The following is a 27,393-nucleotide window of genomic DNA, read 5'->3' on the forward strand; positions in this document are numbered from 1 at the left end:
GTGGTAAGCTACTTCTGTAGCCACAGCTGCCCTGGGGCAGACTGACGGAAGCGTGGCTGCCAATCTGCGCCAACGGCCCCTCCGACCACCACCAATCACTCACACACATTCACACACAGGCAAAGGAACGTCCTCTCATTCTGAGGCTGTGAACCCTGGTCCTAGACTCTGCCACTGGTGAACACATCGTCTCCACATCCACTCTATCCAGGCCTGTTTGGTCATTGCAAAGTCTTCAGACTCGTTTGTTGTACTGGCTGAAGGGCAAGAGGTAGGGTTGTGTCGAGGGCATGAGTGGTGTCCTCACCTAGATTTCTCTCAGGCTGTGTCCTGTACTCATGGGCATCGTTCGAGTTCCTCCGCTCAGCGCTTGCAGCAGAGCACCCTTTGCTCCTCTCAAACTCTTCATGATATTTGATCTGATGAGAAAAACAAAGAGCATTAGATACCAAGCACCATTGTCGCTCTTCCAATTAGGGCCACACGGTGGCGCAGCGGTAGAGTCGCTTCCTGCTTCCACTACCTGTAACCTCCAGCAACCACCTGCAACCTCCGGGGACCGCACGGAAACCTTGGGTGGGGCGCAAAGTCTCCAGAGGTTTCCGTTCAGGTTTCCCAAATGTGACAGGGGCATAACTCACCGGCAGAATTTTGCTGGGCCCAGATCTCAGGATCAAACCGCTGCCATAGAAACGCACGGTTGCTAAGTGTACCTCCCATTCACTTAACGGTGCAGCCTGAGGCTAAACAAGCATGCTGAGACGGTACACACTGCAGTCCTGCATTCTGTCCAAAGATCCCATAGATAGACCACTCCAGCTAAATGCAATGGGCTGACGTGTAGTACGCAACGTGGGCCTTTTTTTCCGTCCATTTCAGTAACCCGACCCGACCCGACCCGCCGTGTAATCAACGTTGCGGGCGAACAGTTTGTGTTAATAAATTATAATTCTGAAAATGAGGAGAAGATTTTTACCAAAGAACTTTTATTTTTACGAGGATTTTTCCGTAACTGCGCTAGTATCTTTGCTCCGCCACGGGATCTTTGGTGCGGAGACGGAAGCCGGTTACGGAAATGGGGCCGAAAATTACCCACTAAACTGCCCATGAACGTACTACGTCTTTTTCGTTGAGTGATCTATCTTGGACTCGTTGTAGGATCTTTGATTCTGTCTGAAGATGGGTCTCGACCCCGAGACGTCACCCATTCCTCCCCTCCAGAGACGCAGCCTGTCCCGCTGAGTTACCCCAACATTTTGTGTCCATCTTCAGTGTAAATCAGCACCTGCAGTTCCTTTCCACACCCTCCCTCCGCACATGTTGGGTTTTCAAACCCTCCACAACACTAGCAAAGTGACATTTCCACCTGGGGTCATACAGCGTAGACAGGCCCTTCGGCCCCAACTTGCCCACCATGTCCCATATACACTAGTCCCACCTGTTTGCGTTGGCCCCTATCCGTCTCAACCTGTCTTATCCATGTATCTGTCTAAATGTTTCTTGAACGTTGCAATAGTCCCTGCCTCAGCTACCTCCTCTGGCAGCTCGTTCCATACACCCACCACCCTTTGGACACAGGCACTCATCACTCTGTAAGAAAAACTTGACATGCACATTTCTTTTCAACTTCCCCCCCCCCTCAATTAAAACTATGCTCGCCAGTCTTTCACATCCTGAGAAAATGACCCTATCTATGCCGTTCATCGTTTTATATCCCTGCATCAGATTTATATTCTATCCATGCCGTTGCTCCAGTGTGCCGGCCCAAACAAACATATCGCTTCCTCGGCCCACCTGGTATTCTCGTGGGGTGACAGAGTTCGCAACGGAACATCTGTTTTGTTAGTCTGGTGTTGAGCAGTAATCTTCCACACTCAATGGAGTACAAGCCTAATCTGTGGAATGAAATTATTTAACCCCTTTAGCCCTAGCTTCATTCGCGTTAAAGGAGACACAAGCGACTGCAGACTCTGGAATCTGGAGCAAAAGGCGATCTGCTCGAGGAACCCAACGCGTCAGGCAGCAGCTCTACTGCTGCGCCACCGTGCCGCTCTGATTAAGACCATTATCAGAGAGAAAGAAGTCGTTCCTGAATCTTGCGCACGTGCTTTCGAGGTCTTGTATCTTCTGCCCGACGGGAGAGGGGAGGAGGGGGAATGACGGGGCAGAAATGGTCCTTCATTATGTTGGCAGACAAAAATGCTGGAGAAACTCAGCGGGTGAGGCAGCGTCTATGGAGCGAAGGAAATAGGCGACGTTTCAGGTCGAGAACCTTCTCGGCCCCTGGTTCGAGAAAATCATTTTTCACACAGAGATTGGTGAATCTGTGGAACTCTCTGCCATAGAAGGTAGTTGAGGCCACAGTTCATTGGCTATATTTAAGAGGGAGTTAGATGTGGCCCTTGTGGCTAAAGGGATCAGGGGGTATGGAGAGAAGGCAGGGATGGGATACTGAGTTGGATGATCAGCCATGATCACATCGAATGGCGGTGCAGGCTCGAAGGGCAGAATGGCTTACTCCTGCACCTATTTTCTGTTTCTATGTTTCATACTGAGTCTGCAACATTGCCTATTCCTTCGCTCCCTAGATGCTGCCTCAGCCGCTGAGTTTCTCCAGCATTTTTGTCTACCTTCGAATTTTCCAGCATCTGCAGTTCTTTCTTAAACCTTCGTTATGTTAGTTGCATTCCCGAGGCAGCGTGGTGTCGATGGGACAGAGGAGATGGTTTGTGTGACTGGGCCACGTCCACAACTCTGTACAACTTCCTGCACCAGTTAAGAGTAGCTAACCTCTTCTTGTAGCTACTGCTCTCTAGTCCAGGAAGTATTCTGGTAAACCACTTGGGCCACCCTCTCCAAAGCCTACATACGTACCCTTCCTGAAATGAGGCAACCAGAACTACGCAAGTTGGCCTGCAAGTAGTTCTCAGGAACCCGTTTGGGGAAGCCAGCCTGTAAATTTTCCTCCACAACAGGTGGATCTTATAGAAACATATAGAAACTGGACAAGCTCGATGCAGGAAAATTTTTCCCAATGTTGGGCGAGTCCAGGACCAGGGGCCACACAGTCTTGGAATAAAGGGGAGGTCATTTAAGACTGAGGTGAAAAAAAAAAACATTTTCTCCCAGAGAGTTGTGAATTTATGGAATTCGCTGCCACAGAGGGCAGTGGAGGCCAAATCACTGGATGGATTTAAGAGAGAGTTAGATAGAGCTCTAGGGGCTAGTGGAGTCAAGGGATATGGGGAGAAGGCAGGCACGGGTTATTGATTGGGGACGATCAGCCACGATCACAATGAATGGCGGTGCTGGCTCGAAGGGCCAAATGACCTCCTCCTGCACCTATTTTCCATGTTTCTATGTAACATGCAATGTATTTTCCCCATCCAACCATCATTTAAACAACCTGCAGTTAGCTATTACGCTGGTCCCCTTTCATCAAAAACAAAAGAACTCATCATCGACCTAAGACGCCAGCCATCCCCCAAAACTCCTGTGCTCATTAAAGGTGAATCCATCTCCATCACTGACACATTCAAACTCCTTGGAACCCACATCAGCAACAACCTCAAATGGAGGACAAACGCAGACCACATCTATGGAAAAGCCCAGCAAAGACTTTTCCATCTCCGACAGCTCAGGAAGTTCAGAGTAAGGTCTCATCTCATGCTCCGCTTCTATACAGCCATCATCGAAAGCATCCATCACCTCACCCATCACAGTCTGGTTCGGCAGTCTCGACTCACTCTCCCGGAAGAAATTACAGCGCATCATCAACAGAGCATCCAAAATTATTGGCTTACCCCTACCATCCCTTGAATCACTTTACCACAAACGGACACTACACAGAGCCCGCAAGATCATCTCTGACCCCACTCACCCTGCACACAGATGGCACAATGGGCTAAGTGTTCGGCTGGCGACCGGAAGGTAGCCGGTTCGAATCCCGCTTGGAGTGCATACTGTCGTTGTGTCCTTGGGCAAGACACTTCACCCATCTTTGCCTGTGTGTGAATGTGTGTGAATGTGTGTGAGTGATTGGTGGTGGTCGGAGGGGCCGTAGGCGCAGATTGGCAGCCACGCTTCCGTCAGTCTGCCCCAGGGCAGCTGTGGCTACAGAAGTAGCTTACCACCACCGAGTGTGACTGAGGAGTGAATGAATAATGCGATGTAAAGCGCCTTGAGTATTAGAAAGGCGCTATATAAATCCCATCCATTATTATTATTATTATATTTAAGGCTGATCATCTATACATGCCGATTCTTGGTTAGTACGGGTGTCAGGGATTATGGGGAGAAGGCAGGAGAATGGGGTTAGGAGGAAGAGATGGATCAGCCATGATTGAATGATGGAGTAGACTTGATGGGCCAAATGGCCGAATAATTCTACACCTAATCACTTATGAACATGGGCTTTACTACAGATGGTACACAAAATTGCTGGGGAAACTCAGCGGGTGCAGCAGCATCTATGGAGCGAAGGAAATAGGCGACGTTTCGGGCCGAAACCCTTCTACAGATGTCTGTCAACATTTGCCGTCCAGGATATGCCACAGAATCGCGGTTCCAATTCCAGAGAGCGGTCAGCAGGGGGAAGCAGAGAGCCAATGCAATGCACTGGCCGACCCTTCTATTCAGTTCAGTCGGGTTTGAGTAAGACTGAGTCAGATGACTTCCCCTCTGCCGTGTGTTCGCCCCCGTCCGTCCCTTGGGCAAGTGGAGGCTCATACAAAAAGAATTCAAACCATCTTCCAGGAACAAGCCGCAGACTGCATATCGTTGTCAGAAACTGGCCATAAATCTTACAATCTTTAAACCCCTGCCCCCACGGTACGAGTTCATTCCAAGAGCTCTCCCGAGTTTGCCCTGATTCGAACTCGGAGATTTACGGTAATGGCCGCTCGTCGGTACTCGGGGCTCTCGTGGGCATTTTTCAACATGTTGAAAAATCTTCAGCAGTCTTCCCGTGCCTACCTGCCGTTAGCGAGTCTTCCCGAGTACCTGCCGTTAGCGCTAAGAGACGTCCCCGAGCTCCGACGTACCCGCTACGTTCATTCTCCGTGCTTACCACGAGTTTGATTTTTTTTGTTAAACCCTTGGAATGAACCCGTACCGTGGGACAGGGCTACAAAAATGTCAAAACTCTGAGGAAGGGTCTCTCGGCCCGAAACGTCACCCGTTCCTTCTCTCCGGAGACGCTGCCTGTCCCCCCGCTGAGTTACTCCAGCATTTTGTGTCTATCTTCGGTTTAAACCAGCGTCTGCAGTTCCTTCCTGCACAAAACCTTCTCAACTGCGTCTGTTCCTGCCCTGCTGGTATTCCAGGCATCACCCGCCCTAGAATTCCTAACGCTGTTTTTATTTTCTTTAGCTGAGACTCCTAGTGCAACGGGTTTGAGCCCATCAGCTTCATGGCAAAGCTTCATTTGGGCAGTCACCACCATTGCAACAATTAGACAGGCACGTGGCTGGGACAGATTTAGAAGGATACGGGCCAAACGCAGGCCAACGGGACTAGAGTAGATGGGCATGTCGGTCAGTATAGATAAGTTGGGCTGAAGGGCCTGTTTCCATGCTGTATGATGAAGATCCATTCAGTGATCTTTTTTCCGTGGGAAGTTCAGGGAATTACACGAACACAGAGGATGTCCGTGGGCTGTGGCCCCACTGTCAATGGACCGGTTACGAGCCACAGATGTGGTCCATCAACAATGCTTTATATCCATCAATCGTTCAAAGCAAAAATACTTGTGCAGAATCACCATTATTTTCAAGTCAAAATAATCCAAGGGATAGTATGAAGTCCATTGTGTGTATGTGGGGGGGGGGGGGGGTTCACAGAGAGTGTCAGAGAGAGAGACACGGATAGAGGGAGAGGGGGAGAGGGGGGTAGAGGGGGAGAGAGGGGGAGAGAGGGGAAAAGAGGGGGAGTGAGAGGGAGGGGGAAGATGGGGAGAAGGGGAAAGAGGGGGGGAGAGAGAGAGAGAGAGGGGGGGAGGGGAGGAGAGGGAGGGAGAGAGAGGGATAGGGTGGGAAAGATGGGCAGAGAGGAGGGAAAAGGGGGAAAGAGAGACATAGGGAGATGGGGAGAAAGCGGGAGAGAGGGGAAAGAGGGGGGAGAGAGGGAGATGGGGAGAGAGAAAGGGGGAGAGAGGGTGAAAGAGGGGGAGAGATAGAGAGAGGGAGAGAGGGAGAGAGAGAGGAGAGAGAGGGAGAGAGGGAGAGAGATAGGAAGGAGAGAGAGCGATGGGGAGAAAGAGGAGAAAGAGAGGGCGGAGAGAGAGAGAAAGAGAGAGACAGAGAGAGAGAGAGTCAGAGACAAAAAATGTAAAAGTTAATGTGTGATTAGTGGATATATTACTCAAAGACAGTGGTATATTGTAGACAAAAAGGTTTGGTGATTAATAAACAGACATGTCTCGTGGCCATTATATGGAACATGACGTTTAACGGTACACCATCGCAGCCACCGTCATGTTAAGGCACAGCTGGAAGTGAGTGGCTTCATGACACATTTATTGTAGGAATCAGTGCTAGTGTGCCGATTCTTTCCAGCTGTGTTTTACCCTAATGTCTTATTTTCTTTTCACCGTCTTACAGAACTTGTGTGCAATTATGTATGATTTCTGTGTTTTTTTGGTGCATTGTCTGAGTCATCGTGCGTGTGAAGCTGCTGTACGCACTGTGTTCATTGTAGTTGTATCTCACCGTACATGTGGTGTTGCGTGCAGTCGATCGGGAACCTGTCCGTTAGGCCTGGCTATCCCACCACAGACCGGGAACCTGCCGGTAGGCCCGGCTATCCCACCATCGACCGGGAACCTGCCGGTAGGCCCGGCTAACCCACCACAGACCGGGAACCTGCTGGTAGGCCCGGCTATCCCACCATCGACCGGGAACCTGTCCGTTAGGCCCGGCTATCCCACCGTCGACTGGGAACCTGCCCAAAAGTCCCGGCTATCCCACCGTCGACTGGGAACCTGCCCAAAAGGCCCGGCAAAGCTGCAAAGTTTCCAGAGTGGAGAAGGACAACTTTCTTGGGGAATCGCAGCATCGCAGCACCTGAGACCTGGGTTCAATCCTGACCCCTGGTGCTGTCTGTGTGGAGCTTGCAGGTTTGCCCTCTGACCGTGTGCAGTACGTCTCCGCTGGCTGCTCCGGTTTCAATAGACAATAGACAATAGACAATAGGTGCAGGAGTAGGCCATTCGGCCCTTCGAGCCAGAACCGCCATTCAATGTGATCAAGGCTGATCATCCACAATCAGTACCCCGTTCCTGCCTTCTCCCCATATCCCCTGACTCCGCTATTTTTAAGAGCCCTATCTAGCTCTCTCTTGAAAGCATCCAGATAACCTGCCCCCACCGCCCTCTGAGGCAGAGAATTCCACAGACTCACCACTCTCTGTGAGAAAAAGTGTTTCCTCGTCTCCGTTCTAAATGGCTTACTCCTTATTCTTAAACTGTGTGTGGCCCCTGGTTCTGGACTCCCCCAACATCGGGAACATGTTTCCTGCGTCTTGCGTGTCCAAGCCCTTAACAATCTTATATGTTTCAATGAGATACCCTCTCATCCTTCTAAACTCCAGAGTGTACAAGCCCAAATACGTGCAAGTTTGTAGGTGAAGTGGCCTTTGTAAGGGTGTAGAGTGAGTGGATGACAAAGTGGGATCAGATAGAACTAGTGGGGAGGGGCGATTGGTGGTTTAATTTACTTTAGTTTAGAGATAGGTGGGGGCCACGCCAACTCCACACCGACTATCGATCACCCGTTCCCACTAGTTTGATGTTATCCCACTTTCATAGAAACATAGAAATTAGGTGCAGGCCTTTCAGCTCTTTGAGCCTGCACCGCCATTCAATATGATCATGGCTGATCATCCAACTCAGTATCCCATCCCTGCCTTCTCTCCATACCCCCTGAACCCTTTAGCCACAAGGGCCACATCTAACTCCCTCTTAAATATAGCCAATGAACTGTGGCCTCAACTACCTTCTGTGGCAGAGAATTCCAGAGATTCACGACTCTCTGTGTGAAAAATGTTTTTCTCATCTCGGTCCTAAAAGATTTCCCCTTTTCACATCGACTCCCTACATACAAGGGGCAATTTGCCGAATCCAATTGACCTACAAACCCGCACGTCTTCAGAAGGTGCGAGGGAACTGGAGCACCTGGAGACCCGGAGAAAACACACCCGGGTCACGGGGAGAACGTTCAAACTCCGTACAGACAAGCATCCGTGGCCAGGATCGAACCCGGGTCTCTGGCGCTGTGAGGCAGCGACTCTACCACTGCGCCACCGTGCCGCTCCTAAACGCCGGGCGCGGCGGATCCGGTGACCGATGGAAGGGTCAGTTCCATGCTGTGTCTCTAAATTACATCTGTAGTGGTGGATGAGACCAACTTGGTTTGGCATCCATATCAGTGATTCCCAACCTGGGGCCATATTGGCAAATTTCAAGGGGGGGCCAAGAAAAATGTTGGGATTTAGGGGGCCACAGGTTCAATGAAGGGGGGCACAGAGCTACCACCCTGTTGCCTCCTAAATTTCAGTTCTAATACATTTAAATCTATGTAGTTGAAATATTTTTGATGTTTGTGGAATAGAATAAAAGAGAATATATAGAAACATAGAAACATAGAAAATAGGTGCAGGAGCAGGCCATTCGGCCCTTCGAGCCTGCACCGCCATTCAATATGATCATGGCTGATCATCCATGGCTGATCATCATGGCCTTCTCTCCATTCCCCCTGATCCCTTTAGCCACAAGGGCCACATCTAACTCCCTCTTAAATATAGCCAATGAACTGGCCTCAACTACCTTCTGCGGGAGAGAATTCCAGAGATTCACCACTCTCCGTGTGAAAAAGGTTTTCCTCATCTCGGTCCTAAAAGATTTCCCCTTTATCCTTAAACTGTGACCCCTTGTTCTGGACTTCCCCAACATCGGGAACAATCTTCCTGCATCTAGCCTGTCCAACCCCTTAAGAATGTTGTAAGTTTCTATAAGATCCCCCCTCAATCTTCTAAATTCTAGCGAGTACAAACCGAGTCTATCCAGTCTTTCTTCATGTGAAAGTCCTGCCATATGTGCAGTTAATAGACACTGATATTTTTATGGAAGGTATTATAATATTGAAGTACTTTTTTTCCGCTAATAATGTCGGGGGGAGGGGGGGGGGGGCACAGAAAAATTAAAAGATCCCAATGAGCTAAAAAAGGTTGGGAACCACTGCATTAGATGATCCATTCTCTGGACACATGCAACGTACAAAGTAGCCGTGGCCATGTCCAGCGAACAATGAACATGTCAGCTGCAGAGTCTGACCTGCCCTGCCAGAAAGATGCTGGCTCCCTCCCTCCTCTCTCCCTCAGCTCCAACACATATGGTACTACAGTCACAGTTGCTGCCAATCTAACAACATGGACCATTATTCCTGCCATTCAAGGATCGCCAACACTTTTATGAATAGATCCTATTCTATTCTTGTTCTTCAAAATATTCCAGCGCCATCCTGTATAAAAAGCACTCCAGCCAAGTCTTCATTTCCATAAAACCCTTCGGCCAAATTCATCCCCAGTCTCGTTTAAACATTGAAAAGGGCGGTGCAGCGGTAGAGTTGCTGCCTCACAGCGCCAGGGACCCAGGTTCGATCCTGATCGCAGGTGCTTGTCTGTGCGGAGTTTGCCCGACTTCCCTGTGACTACGTGGGTTTTCTCCAGGTGCTCCGGTTTCCACCCACACCCCACAGACGGCAGGCTTGTGGCTTAATTGCCTTCTGCAAACAAAACTCAACTAGACGGACTTAAGGTTTAGGCCTTTTCACAGGCCGGGAACAAACCAAACTTGTCTAGGGTCAACAAACTGCAGACGTCATCACAATAGACCACAGGAGCCGTTGTGAAGAACCTGCAAACTCCGTAAAGGCAGCACCGGGAGTAAGGATCGAACCCGGGTCTCTGGCGCTGTAAGACAGTAAATCTACCGCTGCGCCATCGTGCCACGCTACAGTGCCACCGATCCTGACTACGGGTGCTTCCCTGTACGGAGTTTGTACCCTCTCCCTGTGACCTGCGTGGGTTTTCTCCGAGATAGTCGGTTTCCTCCCGCACTCCAAAGACGTACATGTCTGTAGGTTAACCGCCTTGGTATAAATGTAAATTGTCCCCCTTGTGTGTGTGTAGGGTGGTGTTAATGTGCGGGAGGAATCGCCGGTCGGCACAGACTGGGTGGGCCGAAGGGCCTGTTTCCGCGCTGTATCTCTAAACTAAACCTCCTCAGCGATATTTACCCAAGGGAACAAACATTGGCACGGGTGCAGGAGGGGAACCAGGTCCAGGAGAAACGCTCAACTCCTCCGACCGAGCAGAGATCGTAAAACTCCAGGAACCCTCCCCTCGGCCCAAGGATATCCAGACAGCACCAGAAGTTTATATTTAAATTCCATGACAGGAGGAATGCAGGCTCAAGCACTAAATCCCCAAACAATCATTAAACCCTTGTGTCATGTTGAGTCAAGATGTGTCAATGTGGACGTTAATCTGAACAGCCCAGCAATTGCCAAGAATCTCCGGCAGTTATCCAATTTGCTGATGTATTACGGAGCAGGCATGTGAGACTGCAGGTGCCATAGTTGGTGCTTAACCCACCCATAAATCCAGCACTTTCCCACCTGCAGCCGGCTCAAGGACACCAGCGATGAATGTACATGGTGGCGCGTGCAAAGAATATTACTTCTCTCTCTCTCTCTCTCTCTCTCTCTCACACACTCTCTCACACTCACTCTCTCTCACTCTCTGTTGGAGCACTCCTGCCTGCAGGCAGCTAATCACAAGCGGAGTATGTGGGCGAGGGATGGAGCTGATTTGTGTAGCTGCCTGTGCAACATTCGAGGCCAGTGCTTTGCCCAAAGCTGATAAAAAAAATCAGGAATTAGGAGTGCTTAGCAGAATAGTTCTAAAGCACAACTTCTGGAACCTGCGGAGACTTCATGGAATCTGCTCCAGATTTAACATGGACAGATCAAGTGGCTGCAGTTTGCTGGATCGGTTTTAGTCGGTCCCAGTGCAGTGATAGAAAGTCAAAATGATCACCGTACCTCTTGAGTTTAATTTAGTTTAGAGATACATAGCAGTAACTGGAGTAGCTGCTTCACAGCGCCAGAGGTCCGGGTTCGATCCCGCCCACCGATGCTGTCTGTACGGAGTTTGTACGTTCTCCCCGTGACCTGCGTGGGTTTTCTCCGGGAAGCTCCAGTTTTAGGATGGATTAGGAGGGCCAGATAGATCAGCCATGATTGAATGGCAGAGTAGACTTGATGGGCCGAATGGCCTAATTCTGCTCCCAACACTCGTGACCTCCTAACATTCTCCTCCCTACACACTCTCACAAGGGGCAAATAGTGGGCTGATCATTTACCTGCCAGGGCATATTTGGCACGGGAGGAAACCAAAGGGGACTTGTGCTAAGACAGGTACATGGATAGGACAGGTTTAGAGGGATATGGCAGGTGGGACTAGTGTGGATGGGACATGTGGGTTGGTGTGGGCAAATTGGGCCGAAGGGCCTGTATCACTCTATCTAACACACAAGGAGAATGTCCAAATGTCCAAATATCAGTGGATATTTCACAGGCAGAAATAGATAGATTCTTAATTAATACGGGGTGTCAGAGGTTATGGGGAGAAGGCAGGAGAATGGGGTTAGGAGGGAAAGATAGATCAGCCATGATTGAATGGTGGAGTAGACACGATGGGCCGAATGGCATAATTCTGCTCCCATGACCTTATGCCGCACATACAACACCCAAGGTCAAGATCGAACATGGGGCGGTGCATCCTACATTGTAAAACAGACTGTGCATTAGAAGTTTATACACATGGGATGCCTTGCCTGTTCAACTGAGGTTCCTTCGTTCTTTAACACACAAATCAAGTTTCCAACCAGGCATCCACTGACCCGTTGTAATCTCCAATCCCCGACAGGCTCGAACATTCAAGGCAATTTCCAGCATCTTTAAACAGTATATATATATATAAATCAACACTGCCATCTTGATAACTCATGCAGAGCCTGTCAGTGTTCACCGCCGAATAAGGTCTCCTTGAGCTTGGTGTTTGAAGGTGAATGCAGTGTATGAATCCACACCAGCGGGGAGAGACCTCCTTCATATCGAGCGCAGGGTTCGACCGGGCAGCTCTGTGGCACGATGATCAATAAATGCTGGATTTAGCAGTAACGGTCACGGCATGAGAATCAATCAATAATACGGGGAAAAAAATTGAAATAAACCATACACCTTTATGATGAAGATAAGACCACAAAATGCTGGAGTAACTCAGCATTCCTTCTCTCCAGAGATACTGCCTGATCCGCTGAGTTGCTACAGCATTTTGTGCCTATCTTCGGTGTAAACTAGAATCTGCAGTTCCATCCGGCACATATACATTGTTTTTTGATACACATAAAATCATTTTTTACACAGAGAGTGGTGAATCTGTGGAACTCTCTGCCACAGAGGGTAGTTGAGGCCGAGAGGGAGTTCGATGTGGCCCTTGTGGCTAAAGGGATCAGGGGGTATGGAGAGAAGGCAGGGATGGGATACTGAGTTGGATGATCAGCCATGATCATATTGAATGGCGGTGCAGGCTCGAAGGGCCGAATGGCCTCTACTCCTGCACCTATTGTCTATGTTTCTATGTTTCTATACCTTTATGAGAATTTTCTATTCAATGTCACAGACGTCACCATCACCTTCAATTCCACTGGACTGTCCCCTGGTCAACTTCAGGTGGATTGGAGGAGAGGTGATTTTAGACTTTACCTTGTAAACCTACGCTGCACTCCCTCAATAGCAAGATCTGCAGTCAAATGCTCTGCCACTGAGCTACACCTGCTATGATGGCAGAGAAGAAGATGGAAGAATTTCTGGCGAAGGCCAACATGATTAACAAACTCATCAGGAAGGCTGGCTCCCCCCTGGGGGCGGAGTTGGATTCATGGGAGGTTGGTCTTGGAGGGGACGATGCTCCTCAAACTGTGGAGCATCCTGGACAATACATTATGCTTGTGGCCTTGCCGAGGCAGTGTGAAGCCCTCGAACTCTGAAGTAACTATTCTAATCCAACTTTAATAAATTCCCCTCCAGTCCCTGCGTCATCTCATTTTTCACGCTGCTAAAAGCACAGCGTTTAGAACTGGTGCCATCGAACATGCATGGACTTGCTGGAGATGTTGAGAGAAGAATTCTGCTGTTAAAAGTTGCAGCCGCAAGACTCCATTGAATGTAATGCTGCAAGCTACACATACCCAGCCAGCAGTTCCCAACGGCACTACAAGTCTTGCTTCTCCAAAAGACTTGCCCTACCCCAGTCATTCCTTCTCCCCACTCCCATCGAGCAGAAGTGTTTAAGAAGGAACTGCAGATGCTGGAAAATCGAAGGTAGACAAAAATGCTGGAGAAACTCAGCGGGTGCAGCAGCATCTACGGAGCGAAGGAAATAGGCAACGTTTCGGGCCGAAACCCTTCTTCAGACTGAGGTTTAGTTTAGTTTATCGACAATAGGTGCAGGAGTAGGCCATTCGGCCCTTCAATGTGATCATGGTTTCAGTGTAGTTTACAGATGCATTGCGGAAACAGGCCCTGCGACCCACCAGGTTTACACCGACCGAAGATCCCTGTAACACAAGGACTATCCTACGCACTCTCTGCCCTACACTAGAAGGTGTATACTACACTAACCGACACTAGCATTAGTCATAGAGTCAAAGAGTGATACAGTGTGGAAACAGGCCCTTCGACCCAACTCGCCCACACCGGCCAACATGTGCTGCCTACATTAGTCCCACCTGCCCGCGTTTGGTCCACATCCCTCCAAACCTGTCCTATCCATGTACCTGTCACTATCCTACGCACAAAATTTACATTTTTTTTACCAAAGCCAATTAACCTACAAACCCGCACGTCTTTAGAGTGTGGGAGGAAACCGGAGCGCCCGGAGGAAACCCACGCAGGTCACGGGGAGAGCGTGCAAACTCCGTAAAAGACAGCACCCGTGGTCAGGATGGAACCCGGGACTCTGGCGCTGCAAGGCAGCAACACTACCCGCTGCGCCTCCCCTTCTGAAGATGAAAAGCACGCACCACCAGACTCGGGAACAGCTACTTCCTCCGCTGTTATCAGGCTTCGGAATTATTTCAGGAATTCATTGATAAATATGTTCGGTTCGTAGCCTGTGCAAAATGGTCACACTTTGCAACTCACAACCTTAATGCCAACTATGCTTTTCCTTCAACAAAATATCTAGCCAATGCAGAACTTTAGCAGCATAAACGTGAAAATTTATATATTTTTAAATTAGATTCAGGGGATTATGTTTTTTCCCTCTGTTACCATCTATTAAAACTATATGATCCAAGCCCAGTAGCTAACTTACCGAATAGTGAAAGGCTTGTATACAGTGGATGTGGAGAGGATGTTTCCACTAGTGAGAGAGTCTAAGACCAGAGGCCACAGCCTCAGAGTAAAAATATGTACCTTGAGGAAAGAAACAAGGTGAATTTCTTTAGAGGGTGGTGAATCTATGGAATTCATTGCCACAGACGGCTGTGGAGGCCAAGTCAATGGATAGAGGATTGGTCAGGGTAGATGCAGGAAAAATATTCCCAATGTTGGAGGAATTCAGAATCAGGGGTCACAGATTAAGAATAAGGGGTAGGCCATTTAGGACTGAGATGAGGAAAAACATTTTCACCCAGAGAGTTGTGAATCTGTGGAATTCCCTGCCACAGAAGGTCAGTAGAGGCCAATTCACTGGATGTTTTCAAGAGAGAGTTAGATTTAGCTCTTAGGGTTAAGAGAATCAAGGGATGATGGGAAAAAAGCCAGAACGGGGTACTGATTTTGGATGATCAGCCATGATCATATTGAATGGCGGTGCTGGATCGAAAGGCCTAATGGACCTGTTTTCTATGTTTCTATGATATTTTTTATGGCGGAGATTGATGGATTCTTGATTAGTCCGGGTGTCAGGGGTTATGGGGAGAAGGCAGGAGAATGGGGTTGAGAGGGAAAGATAGATCAGCCATGATTGAATGGCGGAGTAGACTTGATGGGCTGAATGGCCTAGTCCTGATCCTAGAACTTATGAGCATGAACAAAAGGATGAATATGGTGAGTCATAGCCGTCCCAATGCTGAAAATTCTTCATCAAGAGTCCTCAAAGATCTTCTGTACTCGGGACAAACCTCCATGAGCTGTGCAGTGGATACTCACGTTGCTGACAATTTCCTGGTTTTTCTTGATGCGTTCCAACTCAGGGGTATTGGCCACTGCGCTGAAGCCTTTTCCTTTGTTCTTTTCGAATTCTTCTTTGTATTGGACCTACGAGGAGAGAGGAGGACAGGTCAGAAACTTAAACCAATTTCCTGACAGAAACCACAGCAGTGCCAAGGTAGGAGTCCGGAGAAGGATCCTCACCTGAAACATCACCTGTCCATTCCCACCATATAGACAATAGACATTAGGTGCAGGAGTAGGCCATTCGGCCCTTCGAGCCAGCACCGCCATTCAATGTGATCATGGCTGATCATCCCCAATCAGTACCCCGTTCCTGCCTTCTCCCCATATCCCCTGACTCCGCTATTTTTAAGAACCCTATCTAGCTCTCTCTTGAAAGCATCCAGAGAACCTGCCTCCACCGCCCTCTGAGGCAGAGAATTCCACAGACTCCCCACTCTCTGTGAGAAAAAATGTTTCCTCGTCTCCGTTCTAAATGGCTTACCCCTTATTCTTAAACTGTGGCCCCTGGTTCTGGACTCCCCCAACATCGGGAACATGTTTCCTGCCTCTAGCGTGTCCAAACCCTTAACAATCTTACATGTTTCAATGAGATCGCCTCTCATCCTTCTAAACTCCAGAGTGTACAAGCCCAGCTGTTCCATTCTCTCAGCGTATGACAGTCCCGCCATCCCGGGAATTAACCTTGTAAACCTTCGCTGCACTCCCTCAATAGCAAGATCTGCAGTCAAATGCTCTGCCACTGAGCTACACCTGCTATAATGCCTTTGTCTCTGCCTTCGTCTCTGTTCTAAATGGCTTATCCCTTATTCTTAAACTGTGGCCCCTGGTTCTGGACTCCCCCAACATCGGGAACATGTTTCCTGCCTCTAGCGTGTCCAAGCCCTTAACAATCATAGATTGTTGCCTGACCTGCTGAGTTCCTCTGGCATTTTTTGTGTTTTGCTCAAGATTCCAGCATCAGCTGCGTTTTATAAAAATTACGTTGGCTGAGGAAAGACGGTGGGCGAGAAATCGAGGAGGTTTCCTTGCAATAGAGGTCGAAGGTCGCAGGTCAACAGTACTTTATTTGTCAAATGTACCACGGCACAGTGAAATTCATTTTTGTAAACAGTTGAATACAAGTAATGCATCTAAGTGCTTATGTATAGATCCTTGAACTGAACTGCATACTAAAACTGGCACGATTTGGTTGCCGCTGCTCTCTCTTCACACTGTGTTTTTGATTTTCTGTTTTTGGAATGAATTCTGTTTTTAATTTGTGTCTCTGTGATGTCTTTATTACTTATTTTATTCTGATTATATGTTTTTATTTCTATTAACCTATGTAAGGTGTCCTTGAGATGTGTGAAAGGCGCCCATTAAATAAAATTTATTATTATTATTATTAAAATGAAGGCAGACAGAAATGCTGGAGAAAATCAGCGGGTGCAGCAGCATCACATAGGCAACGTTTCGGCCCAAAACCCTTCTTCAGACTGAAGGAAATAGGCAACGTTTCGGGCTGAAACCCGGAGGGGTTTCGGCCTGAAACGTTACCTATTTCCTTCGCTCCATAGATGCTGCTGCACCCACTGAGTTTCTCCAGCATTTCTGTCTACCTTCGATTTTCCAGCATCTGCAGTTCCTTCTTAAACATAGAAACATAGAAAATAGGTGCAGGAGTAGAGGCCATTCGGCCCTTCCAGCCTGCACTACCATTCAATATGATCATGGCTGATCATCCAACTCAGTATCCCGTACCTGCCTTCTCTCCATACCCCCTGATCCCTTTAGCCACAAGGGACACATCTAACTCCCTCTTAAATATAGCCAATGAACTGTGGCCTCAACTATCTTCTGTGGCAGAGAGTTCCACAGATTCACCACTCTCTGTGTGAAAAATGTTTTTCTCATCTCGGTCCTAAAAGATTTCCCCCTTATCCTTAAACTGTGACCCCTTGTCCTGGACTTCCCCAACATCGGGAACAATCTTCCTGCATCTAGCCTGTCCAACCCCTTAAACACTTTGTATACTAAAATGAATTGTGTGGGAAGGAACTGCAGATGCTGGTTTAAACAGAAGATAGACACAAAAAGCTGGAGTATCTCAGCGGGTCTGGCAGCATCTCTGGAGAGAGGAATGGGTGACGGAATGGTGAAAATGAATTGCACTGTACCTCGGTACATGTGGCAAAGAATGTACCATGGACCATTGACCTCTCTATTCCAAGGGCATCCCTATCGAGCTCCTGACCAACATTTTTCCTCAAAAAACCAAAATTCTTTTTTTAAAGATTGTTTGCTGTTAAATTATGAATGAATGAATACATTTATTGGCCAAGTATTCACATACAAGGAATTTGCCTTGGTGCTCCGCCCGCAAGTGACAACGTGGCATACAGTGACAGTTAGGAATGACACATAAAACAATTCTTGGTAGGGCATTGCGGGGCAAAGATGGCAGCTAACATTCCCTGTTTTATAACAGTGTGCTTCATAAGTACATTATTGGCTGTGAAACGGCTTGTGAAGCCTCGTATTGTGAAAGGTGTTAAATACAAGGCCGCCTTTCTCTCATGCATCCGCGCGATAATGGAAACTGAATCAGGCCGTATGCCATCGCCTGGTCTGGCTGCCAACACGGACTGCACTTATTTCTGGAGATGTCAATTCATGGTGACACATGTGTAAGTAGGAAGGAACTACAGATGCCGGTTTACACCAAAGATAGACACAGAATGCTGGGGTAACTCAGCGGGACAAGCTACATCTCTGGAGAGAAGGAATGGGTGATATTGTGGGTCGAGATCCTTGTTTAGACTGTGTGTGTGTGTGTGTGTGTGTGTGTGTGTGTGTGTGTGTGTGTGCGTGCGTGCGTGCGTGCGTGTGTGTGTGTGTTCGTGTGTGTGCGTGTGTGTGTGTGTGTGTGTGTGTGTGTGTGTGTGTGTGTGTGTGTGTGTGCGGGTGTGTGCGTGTGTGTGTGTGTGTGTGTGTTCGTGTGTGTGTGTGTGCGTGTGTGTGTGTGTGTGTGTGTGTGTGTGTGTGTGTGTGTGTGTGTGTGTGCGGGTGTGTGCGTGTGTGTGCGTGCGTGCGTGCGTGCGTGTGTGTGTGTTCGTGTGTGTGCGTGTGCGTGTGTGTGTGTGTGTGTGTGTGTGTGTGTGTGTGTGTGCGGGTGTGTGTGTGTGTGTGTGTGTGTGTGTGTGTGTGTGTGTGTGTGTGTGTGTGTGTGTGTGTGTGTGTGTGTGTGCATGCGTGTACATGTGCATGTGTATGTACACACCTACATGCATACATACATATATATATATATATACTAGACCAAGTGCAGACCCGTTGGGTCTGTTCCCCCAACGTGCGGTTGTGGGGGGGGAGGCAGCATGTAGCATCACACACACTAACTATCCCCCCCCCCCCCCCCCGCACTCACGCTAATTACCCCCCTTGATATTATATTAATATTATTAATTTTCTCCTTTTACCCCATATAGGTGCTTGTAATGGGGGGTGAGGTGGGGAGCAGGGAGGGGGAGGTAGGGGGGAGGGTGGAGGGAAGAGGGTAGGGGGTGTGGAGGGGAGGGAGGGAGGGTGGGGGAGGGGATGGGGGGAGGAGGGGAGAGAGAGAGGGGGGGGAGAGGGAGGAGGAGAGGGGGGGGGAAGGGGGGAGAGAGGGGAAAAGGGGAGAGAGAGAGGGTGTGCTGAGAGGGGAGGGGGAGAGGTGGGGAGCAGGAAGGGGGAGGGGGAGGGAGGGTGGAGGGAAGGGGGTAGGGGTGTGTGGAGGGGAGGGGGTTTAGGGGAGGAATGGTGGGGGAGGGGAGGGGGGGAGAAAAAGAGGGGAGAGAGAGGGGGGGAAGAGAGGAAAGGGGGAGGGAAGAGAGGAAAGGGGGGGGAGGAGAGGAGAGGGGGGGAGGGGGAGAGGGGGGAGAGGAGAGGGGGGAGAGGAGAGGGGGGGATGAGAGGAGGGGGGATGAGAGGAGAGGGGGGGAGAGGAGAGGGGGGGACAGGAGAGGGGGGGATAGGAGAGGGGGGAGAGGAGAGGGGGGGGGAGAGGAGAGGGGGGGAGAACATTAAAAAAAAATTAGAACCAAAAAAGACACATTCTGCAAGCATTGTGGAACCAAAAGAGACACTTTTTGCAAACATTTTAGAACCAATAAACACTTTTTGCAAACATTTTAGAACCAATAGACACATTCTGCAAGCGTTTTAGAACCACTAAGGACACTTATATTTGAGTAGACATGTGTTCAGTGTTATTCACAGCTCAGAGAAACGTGACCCTCTGCCTTCCTCCAGCTTGCAGACACTGATTGAGGCACACCACTTCCTGGTTTTATAGTCCCTCCCCCCTGCCGCCAGCGGGGGCAGCAGAGAGAATGGGGAATTTTGTAAAAACATTAATATCTCTGTCATTTTTAATCGACGGGAAAAATCCTCGGCACACATACGGTGGAGGGGGGCTCTGAGCAAGGTGGCCAAAAATGACGGCCGTAGGTGGCGGCGTTCTCTCAGAAATCGCAGCACAGATCGCCAAAACCGGTCAAGAACAGACTTTTAGTAATATAGATAAAACAGACAAATAGTAGTACAAAATCAAAACTTCTAGGTAGTTCGGAGCCTATTTGGAGACTAGTGTTTAATAGCCTGATGGTTGTAAGGAAGAAGCTGCTCCTGATCCTGGATTTTACTGTTTTCAGGCTCCTGTATCTTCTTCCCGATGGCAGGAGTGAAATGAGAGCATGGCTATGGTGATGGGGGTCTCTTATGATGCTGGCTGCCTTTTTGAAACAGCGACTCCTGTAGATCCCTTCCGAGATGGACACAAAATGCTGGAGTAACTAGAAGGGTCTCGACCCGAAACGTCACCCGTTCCTTCTCTCCAGAGATGCTGCCTGCCCCGCTGAGTTACTCCAGCATTTTGTGTCTATCTTTGATGTAAACCAGCATCTGCAGTTCCTTCCTACACACAAAGTCCTTAATGCAAGGTGGACACAAAATGCTGGAGTAACTCAGCAGGACAAGAAGCATCTCCTGAATGCAACCTGTACAGCCCATAGTTAACTATAGAAACATAGAAAATAGGTGCAGGAGGAGGCCATTCAGCCCTTCGAGCCAACACCACCATTCAATGTGATCATGGCTGATCATCCAAAATCAGTATCCCGTTCCTGCCTTCTCCCCATATCCCTTGATTCCGTTAGTTCATGGTTTGGTTCATGTTTCGTCGTGTTCAGGAGCCTGTTGGTCGTTGGGACGACTCCAAGCCTCCAAGGTGAGGCAGATTCAGGATCGAACCCGGGTCAGAGGGCGGTTCTCTGGATACTTTCAAGAGAGAGCTAGATAGGGCTCTTGAAGATAGCGGAGTCAGGGGATATGGGGAGAAGGCAGGAACGGGGTACAGGTTGGGGATGATCAGCCATGATCGCATTGAATGGCGGTACTGGCTCGAAGGGCCGAATGGCCTCTACTCCTGCACCTATTGTCTATTGTCTATTAATGACCTCACGTTACATGGAAACAAGAGACCATTTAATTCTCAGTCAACCAAGTTGAAGGCCAAACAGAGAGCTCAATTAAAAGCAACATCCTGTTCGCTCAGCGTTTGTTTATATGCAAAATAAAGAGAGGCTTTTCCCCGACAGTCGAGGCGCATGCCCCTGTTTCCTGCTTGTCTTTATGCATACTTATTCAGGTTCCAAATGCAATTTGCATAAGCATCAAAGCCAATCTCAAACACTGAGTAACTGGCCACAGGAACTGCCGTTCCTAACTGTGGTCTCGGCACAAAGTCCTCGAAGCCTCTAATAAATAGTTTAATCTCCCCGATTCTACATGGTGACAAAAGAACAGGATGAAAACACACTCCCCCTCTGGCAACTATCCTACCGCAACCAGAGAGTACCTCTTCTGTGACCCTCGGACTATCTTTGATCGGACTTGTGTAGGAAGGAACTGCAGATGCTGGTTTAAACCAAAGATCCTACAGCGAGCAAGAAAGTCCAACTCGACGAAAAAGACGTAGTACGGTCATGGGCAGATTCGTGGGTCATTTTCGGCCCCATTTCCGAAAAACCGGCTTCCGTCTCCGCACCAAAGATCCCGTAACGGAGCAAAGATAATAGTGCGGAGACGGAAGCCAGTTACGGGAACATCCTGGTAAAAATAAAAGTTCTTTGGTAAAAATCTTCTCCTCATTTTCAGAATTATAATTTATTAACACAAACTGTTCCCCCGCAACGTTGATTACACTGCGAGTCGGGTCGGGTCGGGTCGGGTCCGGTTACTGAAATGGACGGAAAAAAGGCCCATTTTCTGCTCCGTTGCGTACTACACGTCAGCCCATTGCATTTAGCAGGAGTGGTCTATCTTTCCACTATAGGATCTTTGGTTTAAACAGAAGATAGACACAAGGAGCTGGGACTGGCAGCATTCTCTGGAGAGAAGGAATGGGTGACGTTTCGGGTCGAGACCCTTCTCCGGACTTTACCTTGCACTAAACGATATTCCCTTATCATGCACATTGCAAATGTAGACCAGCAGTCTGCACACTGTAAACGGCTCGATTGTAATCGTGTGTTGTCTTTCCGCTGACTGGTTACCACACAACAAAAGCTTTCCACTGCACCTCGATACACGTGACAATAAACTAAACTTGCCAAATTTCAATCACCAGACTTAGAACCATTTCAGATCATCCATAAATGCGGTGCGGTTCAGGGTTTGCTGCTTTGGCAGATTTAAGAGCCATTTTCTGCGTAGCAAGAACCCTAATTGGCAGGACTGGCTGCTAAATAGTTCACAGCAGTTTGCAGTCATTTGACCCATTGTTCGTTGAAACCGCTATTCTAGTTTGCTCTTTCCCACAGAAAGTAATTTTGCGTCTCTGTTTTGGCGACGGCAATCTCAGGGAGAATATTGGCCAGAAAATACTTCCCTTTCCTCCTTAAATTGAGCCCAGAAGTAGCTTTTTTTTTTTTTAAGGGCTGCTGCATTGACAACAACAAAAACACAGTTACTGCAGAATTCCTTCAGAGCTTCACTGGAAAGATGAAGTGGATTAAGTTCATGTATTCATGAGTTGTACAAGCGGAATTAGGCCGTTCGGCCCATCGAGTCTGCTCGCCTTTCAATCATGTAGCAAAAGGATTTGAGTATAGGAGCAGGGAGGTTCTACTGCAGTTGTACAGGGTCTTGGTGAGACCACACCTGGAGTATTGCGTACAGTTTTGGTCTCCTAATCTGAGGAAGGACATTATTGCCATAGAGGGAGTACAGAGAAGGTACACAAAATTGCTGGAGGAACTCAGCGGGTGCAGCAGCATCTATGGAGCGAAGGAAATAGGCGACGTTTCGGGCCGAAACCCTTCTTCAGAAGGTTCACCAGACTGATTCCTGGGATGTCAGGACTGTCTTATGAAGAAAGACTGGATAGACTTGGTTTATACTCTCTAGAATTTAGGAGATTGAGAGGGGATCTTATAGAAACTTACAAAATTCTTAAGGGGTTGGACAGGCTAGATGCAGGAAGATTGCTACCGATGTTGGGGAAGTCCAGGACAAGGGGTCACAGCTTAAGGATAAGGGGGAAATTCTTTAAAACCGAGATGAGAAGAACTTTTTTCACACAGAGAGTGGTGAATCTCTGGAACTCCCTGCCACAGAGGGTAGTCGAGGCCAGTTCATTGGCTATATTTAAGAGGGAGTTAGATGTGGCCCTTGTGGCTAAGGGGATCAGAGGGTATGGAGAGAAGGCAGGTACGGGATACTGAGTTGGATGATCAGCCATGATCATATTGAATAGCGGTGCAGGCTCGAAGGGCCGAATGGCCTACTCCTGCACCTAATTTCTATGTTTCTATGTTTCTATGGCTGATCTATCTTTTTCTCTTAACCCCACAAGTTGCCTTCTCCCCTTAAAGCTTCTCACTATACCTCGCCACATGTGACAATAAACTAAACTCATGACCCCGACACCCTTACTAATCAAGAATCTGTCAATCTCCGCCTTAAGATATATCCGTGGCCTCCATGGCCTTCTGCAGCAATGAATTCCAAGTTAAAGCCCTGTCCCACGGTGCGAGTTCATCCCAAGAGCTCTCCCGAATTTAAAAAAAATCAAACTCGTGGTAAGCACGGAGAATTAACGTAGCGGGTACGTCGGAGCTCGGGGACGTCTCTTAGCGGCTCTTTACGCTAACGGCAGGTACTCGGGAAGACTCGCTAACGGCAGGTAAGCTCGGGAAGACTCGTGAAGATTTTTCAACAAGTTGAAAAATGTCCACGAGATCCCCGAGTACCGACGAGTGGCCATTACCGTCAATCTCCGAGTTCGAATCAGGGAGAACTCTTGGAATGAACTCGTACCGTGGGACAGGGGTTTTACTATTCAGATTCCTATTAAATCCTTTCCCCTTCACCTTAAACCTATGTCCTTTGGTCCTCGATTCCCCTACTCTGGGCAAGAGACTCCGTGCATTTACCCGATCTATTCCTCTCGTGAATTTTATACACCTCTGTGAGATCACCCCTCATCTTCCTGCGCTCCAGGGAATAGAGTCCCAGCCGACCCAACCTCTGCCTGTAGCCCAGACCCTCTAGTCCTGGCGACACCCTTGTAAGCGTAAGGCTGCCTGACACCGAGTTACTCCATCAGTTTGTGTGTATGTGGGGGTTTTTTTTTTTTACACAAACAGCATGCTGGTACTGGGCGCCGGAGAAAGGCTGATGTAGCCTTTGTGAGGCGTCTGTGAAACTGGAGATCTTTGACCTGTAAGTCGATTCTATGGAAGTCAACTGTAGTTACAATTTACAAATTATTTACATTGCTGGAGAATTTCCCCTCCTTAAGTCAAGACTAGCACTCCATCCCTTGTCAGTGTATAGACCGCGACTGCACAATAGGATTATTCACACTGCCCGAGACTTGTCCCCATTTCTATGCTAATAGGGCAGTCCAGCAAACCCAACCATCAACCAGCCAATTGTTCCTGCATTTTAAATACACCAGCCTCCACACTGAACACATGGACAATGCAAATAAGCTGTCCCATTTGGGAACCCGGATGCACCCGGCATGAACTCCAGGCTCCGAGCCCAGACGGAATTTACTATGAACCGGTCTCAAGTTAATGATTCAAACTTGTTGACAAAAGCCATCCATTGAATCGGACTGACGACATGGGAACAGAGAGACGGCCCTTCGATAGGAGAAGATAAGACTGGAGTAAAATGCTGGAGTAATTCTCCACAGCATCTCTGGATAGAGTCACAGAGTGCTACAGTGTGGAAACAGGCCCTTCGGCCCCAACCTGCCCACACCGGCCAACATGTCCCAGCTACACTAGTCCATGAACCTGTCCAACTGTTTCTTAAACGTTGGGATAGTCCTCGCCACAACGTCCTCCTCTGACAGCTTGTTCCGTACATCCATCTATGTGAAAAAGTTACACCTCAGATTCCTGTTAAATCTTTTCCCCTTCACCTTAAATTTATGTTCCTGCCTTCTCCCCATATCCCCTGACTCCGCTCTTTTTAAGAGCCCTATCTAGCTCTCTCTTGAAAGCACCCTGCCTCCACCGCCCTCTGAGGCAGAGAATTCCACAGACTCACCACTCTCTGTGAAAAAGTGTTTCCTCGTCTCCGTTCTAAATGGCTTACTCCTTATTCTTAAACTGTGGCCCCTTGGTTCTGGACTCCCCCAACATCGGGAACATGTTTCCTGCCTCTAGCGTGTCCAAACCCTTAACAATCTTATATGTTTCAATGAAATCCCTCTCATCCTTCTAAACTCCAGAGTGTACAAGCCCAGCTGGTCCTCGATGCATCTACTCTGGGCAAGCGTCTACCTGATCCAATCCCCTCATGATTTATTATAAGATCACACCTCATCCTCCTGCGCTCCAGGGAATAGAGCCCCAGCCTACTCAAACTCTGCCTTTAGCTCAGACCCTCTAGTCCTGGCAATAGAAGGAATGGGTGACGTTTCGAGTCGAGACCCTTCTTCAGACTGAGTCATTCTCTCCAGAGATGCTGCGGGTCCCGCTTAGTTACTCCAGCAGCTTGTGCCCACGTTATATGACTCTATGTCTGTGACACATATTACAGGCGGCTGGGAAGGTCACCATGAGTATGTTCTCCATCCTTTGTTAGTAATACAATGATCTTTGGCCAGAAAGATTAGCAGAGACACACCCAACAGCAAACAGAACTCGTACAAATTGAATCTTTTGTAAACACGTCTGCTAACTTGAGCCGAAAGCTCTTTGCAAGCAAAGGCAGTGAGTTAAACAATTGTAGTTCAAAGAAGAGTTGCTGCCTCACAGCGCCAGTGACCCGTGACTTTGGGGTGCTGTCTGTAAGGAGTTAGTACGTTCTCCCCGCGATTGTCTCTGAGATCTTCTGCTTCCTCCCACACTCCAAAGACGTGCAGGATTGTTGATTCATTGGCTTGGTGTAAGTGCTAATGGTAGGGTGGCGCTAGTGTGCGGAGATCGCTGGTCGGCGCGGACTCGGTGGGCTGAAGGGCCTGTTTCCGCGCTGTATCTCTAAACTAAACTAAACTAAACTCACAGCAAGATTTTCTCCTCTGATGGGTGGAGGAGGTCTGGGTGGTGAATGCGTGGGGAAAGGAGGACATAATAACTGCATTAGTTATTACTCCACACCTGGAGTATTGTGTACAGTTTTGGTCTCCTAATCTGAGGAAAGACATTCTTGCCATAGAGGGAGTACAGAGAAGGTTCACCAGACTGATTCCTGGGATGTCAGGACTTTCATATGGAGAAAGACTGGATAGACTCGGCTTGTACTCGCTAGAATTTAGAAGATTGAGGGGTGTCTTATAGAAATGTACAAAATTCTTAAGGGGTTGGACAGGCTAGATGCAGGAAGATTGTTCCCGATGTTGGGGAAGTCCAGGACAAGGGGGTCACAGTTTAAGGATAAGGGGGAAAAAGTGGTGAATCTGTGGAATTCTCTGCCACAGAAGGTAGTTGAGGCCAGTTCATTGGCTATATTTAAGAGGGAGTTAGATGTGGCCCTTGTGGCTAAAGGGATCAGGGGGTATGGAGAGAAGACAGGTACAGGATACTGAGTCAGGGGATATGGGGAAAAGGCAGGAACGGGGTAATGATTGTGGATGATCAGCCATGATCATATTGAATGGCGGTGCAGGCTCGAAGGGCCGAATGGCCTACTCCTGCACCTATTGTCTATGTTCCTATGCATTAACCCAGTGTAAATACTGTACAACCAGTTATAATTAGAGCAAATAATTCTCCATGCACTCACAATGATCTAACAATGACCCAGTCATCCTGCTTCTTACCCCTCCTGTGTACACAAATCTCCCATTCCCCAATATCCCTCTCCCTCGTTCCCCTCACTACGACCCCTTCCACCTCTATCCATCCCTCTTGCTTTATACTTCCTCTCTTTATCCGACACCCTTTTCATCTTTAGCCTTTGCCACTCCACCTATCCCCGATTCTCAGAGACCTTCCTCACCTGTACCCACCTGTCATTTGCCACACCTTATCCCACATCTAGGTCTTCTTTCCAGCTTTCTCCAACCCCCCCCCCCCCATCCCGCGAGTCCCCCATTATCAGTCCCAACCAAAACCATCGCCTGCCTGCCCATTGCAGTGGCTCAGCGGTAGAGTTGCTTCCTTGCAGTGTGTCAAAGACTCCGGTTCGATCCTGACGACGGGTGCTGTCTGCGCGGGGTTTGTACATTCTCCCTGTTTCATCATCACAGGCAGCATCGCTGGTGAGAAGGAATGGGTGACGTTTCGGGTCGAGACCCTTCTTCAGACTAGTCCAGAGACGCTGCCTGTCCCGCTGAGTTACTCCAGCATTTTGTGTCTGTCTTCGGTTTAAACCAGCATCTGCAGTTCCTTCCCACACACGCGTTTTATTATCATTTGTCCCAGATAGAACAATGAAATTCATACTTCCAGCAGCATAGCTCAATATGCAAACATACCAACACTGCAAACAATATAATAAATTAGAAAATGAGTCAATTTCCCTCCACAGATGCTGTCTGAGCCACTGAGGTACTTCAGCACTTTGTATTTTGCTAAATAGTCAACAGACAATAGACAATAGGTGCAGG

General features: G+C 48.6%; 1 protein-coding gene across 1 annotated transcript in view; it reads right to left on the reverse strand.

Annotated features, from left to right (window-relative positions):
* The window catches only part of lasp1 (LIM and SH3 protein 1), a 121,401-nt gene that overhangs the window by 7,096 nt on the left and 86,912 nt on the right, over window positions 1-27,393 (reverse strand). The window contains exons 4-5 of the mRNA XM_033034879.1: window positions 15,276-15,383; window positions 308-419 (exon numbers count right to left, since the gene is read on the reverse strand). Coding sequence (XP_032890770.1) covers window positions 308-419; window positions 15,276-15,383 — 220 coding nt within the window. The remainder of the gene's footprint in view (window positions 1-307; window positions 420-15,275; window positions 15,384-27,393) is intronic.

Source organism: Amblyraja radiata, chromosome 16 (assembly GCF_010909765.2).
Source record: "Amblyraja radiata isolate CabotCenter1 chromosome 16, sAmbRad1.1.pri, whole genome shotgun sequence".
Classification (NCBI taxonomy): Eukaryota; Metazoa; Chordata; class Chondrichthyes; order Rajiformes; family Rajidae; genus Amblyraja; species Amblyraja radiata.